General features: G+C 34.1%; 1 protein-coding gene across 1 annotated transcript; it reads left to right on the forward strand.

The window, feature by feature from the left end:
- The first annotated feature begins 537 nt into the window (after window positions 1-537).
- LOC110422158 (uncharacterized) lies at window positions 538-4,680 on the forward strand. The gene is made up of 4 exons (XM_021435950.1): window positions 538-663; window positions 762-896; window positions 1,333-1,760; window positions 4,440-4,680. Exons 1-3 carry the CDS (start codon window positions 556-558, stop codon window positions 1,756-1,758), a joined length of 669 nt encoding a protein of 222 aa, XP_021291625.1. The 5' UTR covers window positions 538-555; the 3' UTR covers window positions 1,759-1,760; window positions 4,440-4,680.
- The last annotated feature ends 2,731 nt before the right edge of the window (window positions 4,681-7,411 follow it).

Genomic DNA, 7,411 nt, shown 5'->3' on the forward strand with positions numbered 1-7,411 from the left:
CTAATACCATTATTAAAAGAAAGAAATTTCTTTTAATTGATCATCCTTTCTAAAACTTTTTCTGAAAATTTTTATAATTTATAATGCAAATTTATAGATAAAAAAAATATCGTATTATATCTTAAGTAAAGTATTTAAAATGAGTAAACAGTTTTAAAATAAATTAATTGTAATATAATAGTTTGGGAATAATAAAATATTGAATGCTATTTTATAATGAAGTGGATTTTAATTTTAAAAAATTGATCAACATGTTTAATTAGCATTTTCTTTAAAAGTAAAGAGGAGGAAATAAAAAGAAAATGAAAGTAATGAGAATTGTTGTGTTTGATTCTTGAGGCTAGAACTTCGGCCTAAAAAACTCTTGAGGCCCAGATTATTGATTTGGGTTTGGGAATTCAAAGGAGGTTTTGTGAGCCAGTATGGCCCATTTCTTAATCACCCTCTGCCCGTCGACTATAAATAGGCCCGGCCCTATTCGGAGAGTAATTTTTTTTATTATTTTGTTAAAATCTTCCCGCCAAAGACAGTGAGAAACGGAGCGAAACTTAGAAAATGAAAGAAAAAGAAAATCAAACGTCGCGAAAAGAACACCCGCGATCTTCTTCAGATCTCGCCAATCGACGATCAAAGGATTCTCCGGCAAAAAAAACATCAAAGAAGGCCAGTGTGATTCTAATAAGCAAAAATTTCTCAATTTCCTCCGCTTTGCGAGCTCATTTTTTTTTATGTCTTTGTTCTGGTTTTTGTTTTCATTGCAGACTGCTCAGAAGAGTTTAGCCGAAGCGTTCGCTTCACCCGTTAAAGATGTTTTGCCTGAAATTTCTGAAGAATCCTTTGATTTCTCTTCGATTTCTGCGATTTCAGATTCTAAGTACAACGGTGAATCCGCTGAGGTACGAGTCATTAACAAAGTTTTTATGAATTTCTGTGATTTTGAGTGAGAGTTGGATTGTTGGAGGTTGATTTACTTAATATTTGTCAATTAATTCTTAATCTCAATTCGTGAATTAGCTTAATTTCTATTACTACCTTAAACGACTTCTGCCATTGGCTATTGCTATTCGAATCATGTTATATTCTATTTTTATTTCTTTTAATTGAACCGTTAATAAATTATGTAAGATAAATTTCTAATCTATCTTCATTTTCTTTGAAGTACAGTCGCTCATGTATGAATAATAATTTTTATAAATTCATTTTAATTATCTGTTGCTTCCTTTTTATTGATTTCAAGTTTCCTGCAAAATTTGATGATAATATTTTGAAAAATGTGGTTAGATAATCCATCATTTGTAGCTTCGGTTTTTGAATTCTTTTCTTCTGTGTCAGAGCTTTGTTATGGCTTCGTATCCATCACTTTCAACGTCAACAGAAAACTTCACACCATCTGAACTCACTCCTTGTTCAAAGGTAAGCACTGTCAACAGAGATGAACAAATTGACTTTTCAAAGACTGCATCGGCGGAAGTAGAGATAGTAGTGAATCTTATAAAGCAAGCTCGACTACAAGCATTGAATTCTGTTGACATGGAGAACAGACCGAAGAAGGTTCTGGATGAATTGATCAAGTTTATTATCAATGAGTTTTACTCTCTCCCTCTAGAGAGGGATAAGATACCTCAACTTGTTTCTAGAAATGCTTATGTCGGATTTCTCTGCTTCCTGCTCTGGATTGTTGCGGTCTTGCTGTTTTCCTTCTATTTGTTCTACTATTCAAGACTCGCTTGCTCTTTCACTGGACTTCCGCCAACTTGAAGGTACTTTTTTGTTGTGTGGATGTTAGCAGGATTTTTTTTTTTTTTTGCTCCTCTTTGCGATGCAGGTTCAAGTTTTTGATGATATGATGTGCTTTTTGTGTGTTGGAATTATGCTAACAGCAAAGTGTATAGTCTTGCTCCCATCATTTGATTATTTCTAATTAATATGACTGATATTGAACGTAGATAGCTGTAATTAGTACATGCTTCAATTAACAGTAGCTGAAGACTTTTCATTTAGTAACATCTAGGGCAGAGTCTGGGTGAAACGACATGCATTTCTACCCACTTTTATTTGTCCTTAACTGATAATTCGATGACCCTCTTCTTGTCAATAATTGAATTTGTTTATTGTATGGGAACAGCTTTATGCCCCTGATGCTAAACAACTAAACCATGTATATTCTTCTGGATGAAAGCTGTCTTGAAAGCATTTGTAAACAATAAAGTTTATACATAAAATATTGAATGGATTTAAAGCCATACAGTTGGCTTATGCCGTGGCGAGGCTCCTTCAAATAATTATCTTATTGCATATTGTATTTAAAAATCTATGGCAGCCCAGGTTTTTATTCCTGCAACTAGTCTGTCTAGATATTTGACCTCTTGATGTAACTTGTATATGGCTGTATTATGTATTATGAAGTAGTCGGTCAAAAGCTCAAAGCTATTACTGTTTCATATCTTTGTTTGTTTGACTTAGGTGAAACAAGTCAAATTACCAGTCATAATATTATTCTAATCTAATGGAACCAAAAGAAAGCATGACTGTATGAGTTAGTTAAGATTGTGGTGGGGAGCGACATTAGCATGACTCCTAGAATGCACAATCACAAGCCTTGACAAAATTTATATTTGTGTTATCAGCTATTTTTATCTTGAAGTAAATAAAATAGTTCTATGTTATGATAAAAGGACAGTGAATGAGGAATGATAGGCTCTTTTAGAGGAGGTAGTTAAGAATTGTAACAAGGGATGGGGAGATTTTCAGATGGTGACACCAACTGCAATCTTATAGGCTCTTTCTTTGACAGTGGTTTCATGAGGGGACATGCGAGGGTCTAGTTTGACAGTTAGATAAATCATTAATTGGTCAATAAAAAGAAGCCTGACAGTCACTAGTAAGAAGCAGATCGGACAACAAAAATGATGAGGACTTCACTTAAGCATGCCAAGTAAGAGATTTTTTTTCCCAGTGATGTTTGGCAGAGGAGGGCAGAGTTAGCTGGATTAAATTAAATGGTTTGGTGTAATCCACAAAACTTTTGTTTGTTTATGAATGGAAGCATGACTAATACCCACTGAAAAATGAATGAGAACACTAAACTTTTACGCCTGGCTATACTTAAAAAGCTGAGATTCGATGTAATCCACAAAGATTTGTGACTTGTTAAATAGTTAAAACCTTTTCTTTTTAAGGGTGAGAGAGAGGGAGAGCTGGTTGTACTTTAAAGCAAAGTTTAGTATAATAAAAAGAAAATTTGAGTTATCAATGAGGGATTGTAACATAATCATTGGATGTTTGCTTTCCATCAATAAGGGTCTTTGTGCTAAAATTTAGATTAATCATCAAGCAAGAGCATTTCAGCATTTAATGAGTTTAGAGTTGACTCACTTTGTCTTAACTCAGGATGCTGCAATTTGATCCCTAAGATGGTGACGTTACACAGATGGAGTGATTCACGATTTCCACTAGTTGAATTTTAGACCTTTTAACATTAACCCTTATAAGCGTTTTAGAAATGCATTTGATCTGTATCAGATTGGCTGATAATTAAATAAGTCTTGTTATGTGTATTAATTTACTGTCTTCTCTTGTTCATAGTGAAATGTTTTGACCATGTTCTTATTATCTTTGAAAACATAATTAAAAACTATTGAAGCTGATCACCTAATGTGAGGATTGTTAGTGTATAGGATATCCATCTTTATGGAACCATTTTAGAAATTTGCTAGCAGAAACATAGGCAAACAAATTACTTTACCATTTATGGATTTCCTTGTAGTCACCTTGGACTCAGTTGGATTTTGTATGTGTGCACATATTTAGGGTTGTGCTGAATCTTAGACGAATTCATTCATAGTCATGATGTTGATGCATCACCCTTGCGTTGACCTTTTACCCATCACCCAGCGAATATGGCTTAGAGAAGAAACAAAAATTTGCCATAATTGCAAGATTAAAAAACTTGCATCATTTCATGAATGGATGGATAGATGGATGGAGAGCTTGCTGCGATCACGTAATCACTCTACCCTTCTCCTTGAAAGCTTGTGTTGCTACGATGTCATCTTGCCAGCGAATTTGTACCTGTAAAGCACATTAATAGAAAGTGCCGTTTTCATTCCATTATTTTTGGAGTTACACTTAGTATGGGGCCATACTTACCTCTCTTTCTTTCCTTTCTTTGAGTTGACTCTTGCTGGATATATGTTACCGAGGAAATCTGCTCACAAAATCTGAAAAAAGTTATCTCTGTTATGCTAATGAATTTCACTCCATTGTCATATTCTGTCTCTCTTGTTTGTTGTTCTGCCATGGGATAGTCGTGATTCATGTGAAAATTCAGATTCAGGTCGGGTTGCAAATTTATTGACAATGAAATACAGTACTATCAGATTTCATCAAGCCCTCAGTCCCCACCGCTAAGAACTAAATCGTTTTCCATATTCATGCAGGTTGGATTTCAACTGGTCTTCTCACCTCATCTGATATCTGCTGGACTCTCCTCAACTCGTACACATTCTTTACTCTTCAAATTGTGTTTACTTGCGACAGCTTTTGAAATTTGCGTCACTCCCAATGTTAGCAATAATTAGGGTTCACTGCCGATTCATGGTTGAATCCAAAGCTAGTTTTAAATAATCTTGAATCACTCCTCACCATTCAATGCAGCCAAGTACCTCACTTTCTGATGCCCGTTTAATTGCTTTCCCCCGTTTTGGTGCTCATTGCTTTATTGTGTCTCACACAAGGCAGGCAATCTCTCTGGCACATAATAATGTCAACCAGTTTATTAGGATTAAATTTATTTTAGAATTCATAGCCAGACACATGGTACAATGATTTTCGGTGAGAATTAGGATTAGGTTCATGATTATATTAGAATATGGGGCATCTTTCTTTTGATTATCCCAAGATCAGGTAGAAAACCTTGGTTGTTTTCATCGACCTCTGTTTGTGGGCTGATTTCTTTGCTGATAAAAATGGTTTTCCATTAACAATCTGCATCAAATCAATTGCAGCATTAAAGTAGAGATTACATTGTTGATTAACATAACATTATCACTCTTTCAAAGGATAAACTTGGTGGGCCACTCTCTTGAGACCATCATGCATAGTAATTATATGGCTTTGACGTCTTTACATTACTACTATCTATCTTTATTCTATTAATCATACAAGATTTGAGTAGATTTATTTTTTAAGATTATTTCGTTATTTTCACAACAACTGTTACTTGCTTTGTGCTACAAAGCTTGTTGAAATTTTCTGATCGCGACTAGCTTGGTAAAATTATATTATTTTCCCCCAGCTGGAAATTCATGTGATGGGGAGTGACGTCGAGCCAGTAAATGAGAAAAGAGTGTGATGAAACACAAAAGTTTCCTTTTTGATTTAATGTTTTGAGGTGGGGTAAAAACCATATGCTTAGTGGAAGCTTTCTTGTTAAGAATGATAGGATTAGTGAAGTATTATCTGAATAAATATCTTGGCCATTGGGAGAAAATGGGGACCCCATTGCGGGAAATGTGGAGCGTAAATGTCCACACCTCGCAAAGGAGGGAAAATTCCAAACCTCCCCGTCCAACAAATACAAAACAAAGCCCGAAGATAGAAAAGTGCCAGAGAAACAACCCACATTGCACATGCATTTTTCATTTGTTTATCTTTTTTTATTCTTGTGGATCATCACCTCCAATAATTATTGCACGGAATGAAAACAAATTTTTATATGGGACCGGGTCTGCAGTCAATTAGTGGAAGCCAACACCACAAATCCATCCAATCGCACTTGTACACGTCACCACCTTCCCTTCTTTCTCTTTTATTTTAATATTTTGGCATCATGGGACACCGAAATCGTGTCGAGTTGCCTTCGTTTTGAGGTAAATTTTGGCGAATAGGTGGTTTATTCTTTTTGGTTCTCTTAGGGACCAATGGAGGGAGCTTTTCTTGAAACCAAAACGAAGAAATTTCTTCTAACTGTATCTGCTCTTCGTTTTGTTTGTTATTTGGAGAACTTTGAATGAAATTGGTAAAACGAAGTCTAGAATTTCTATGTTGTTTGACTGTAGAAGTGTTCTGCTTGACGAGATTCATGCATACATTCTTACGTAAGCGTCTGTTTATGTTAGTCGTCGTTGATGATTTTTATATAGAATTGCATTTCAGTTCTGAAATCTCAACTAACGTTCAAGCATATACTTGGATCAAGTTACCTTTTTCATATATGCAAGAATTTGTAACAAAGGAGATTGTGTTTACTTTTAGATATTCTCAATAGATGATGCCTGCATTTTGTTGCTCTGCTGCAGTGTGCACTGCATTCTATTTTGCTTGCCGTATGATCACCATGTCAAAGGTTGGGTAACTGATATAGTAGACAAGAATGCTACAAACATTTTAGATTTTACGCGAGTGATGAAGGAATAAAAGATTTTGAAAATTCTTTTATGTTCCTACCATATCAGTCATTATTTTCCTCACAAAGAGGAAAAGAAAGTTAAACATATAAAAGATTAAAGGGATTTGAATTTGTAGTTATCGTATTTTGTGTGTTAATTATATCAAAATGTTTAAAACATGATAATTATGTATGTTAAGTAGATTAAATCTACTTAACCTGTTTAACATTTGTTTATTTATTTAGTTAACTAGATCATCGATTTGTATTATTTGATTTATATAACTTGTTTATGTAATTATTAAATATAATTTTAAATAGGTTAATCATATTAGTTGTATTTAAAACATGTTATCAATCATGTCATGTAAAATTTAATTTAATTTATTTAATAAAAGTGTTAGTTATGTCATGTCATATAATACTATATATGTTTACGTGATTGACATATTTAATTAATTATTTTTATATTTGTATTAATTATAAAATTATTAATATTTTATATTTATACTACATCATTAACAAATTTTAATATGAATTGTAAAATCTAGTTATGTAATTTAAAAAAATTATATGTAATTAGATAGTCCAAAACATCAACAACATTGCGAACATCATAAAGTTAACCAAATGTAAATACGTGTACCAAGTCTCATTTAAATAGCATAATTGTGTCGTGGCAGCGTCCTCACCTTTAATGACTAGTGAGTCACAAGAATAAATCCTTTCCTCTAATTTAATTGTATAATACAAAAGAGCAGTAAGTAACAAACTGCGATTTTTCACAATGGAATCTATTAAGAAGGGTGCTTTCGTCACACAAAATGCACGTGTCAAGCTGTCTGTGAAAGGATCAAAAACAAAAGGTCAGGCCCCGCCTCTCCCCCCCGCATCAGCCGACCCACGTTCAACAGGACCGACCGTCACCATTTCCCTCACACACCAAAGGTCGAACCCGCACCCACCCGCACAAAAGCAAAATCCCGAAACCCAAAAGCAATAAATAAGAGTACCAAGTAAATT

This window comes from Theobroma umbraticum, unplaced genomic scaffold, assembly GCF_002168275.2.
Source record: "Theobroma umbraticum cultivar Fairchild unplaced genomic scaffold, ASM216827v3 scaffold_130.0, whole genome shotgun sequence".
NCBI classification, from domain to species: domain Eukaryota; kingdom Viridiplantae; phylum Streptophyta; class Magnoliopsida; order Malvales; family Malvaceae; genus Theobroma; species Theobroma umbraticum.

Excerpts from the sequence above, each read along its gene's own strand:
- LOC110422158 (XM_021435950.1), top strand. The coding sequence starts at position 556 with ATGAAAGAAAAAGAAAATCAAACGTCGCGAAAAGAACACCCGCGATCT. Across the intron at positions 664-761 it reads CAAAAAAAACATCAAAGAAG|ACTGCTCAGAAGAGTTTAGC; the intron begins GCCAGTGTGATT and ends TTTTCATTGCAG. Across the intron at positions 897-1,332 it reads ACAACGGTGAATCCGCTGAG|AGCTTTGTTATGGCTTCGTA; the intron begins GTACGAGTCATT and ends CTTCTGTGTCAG.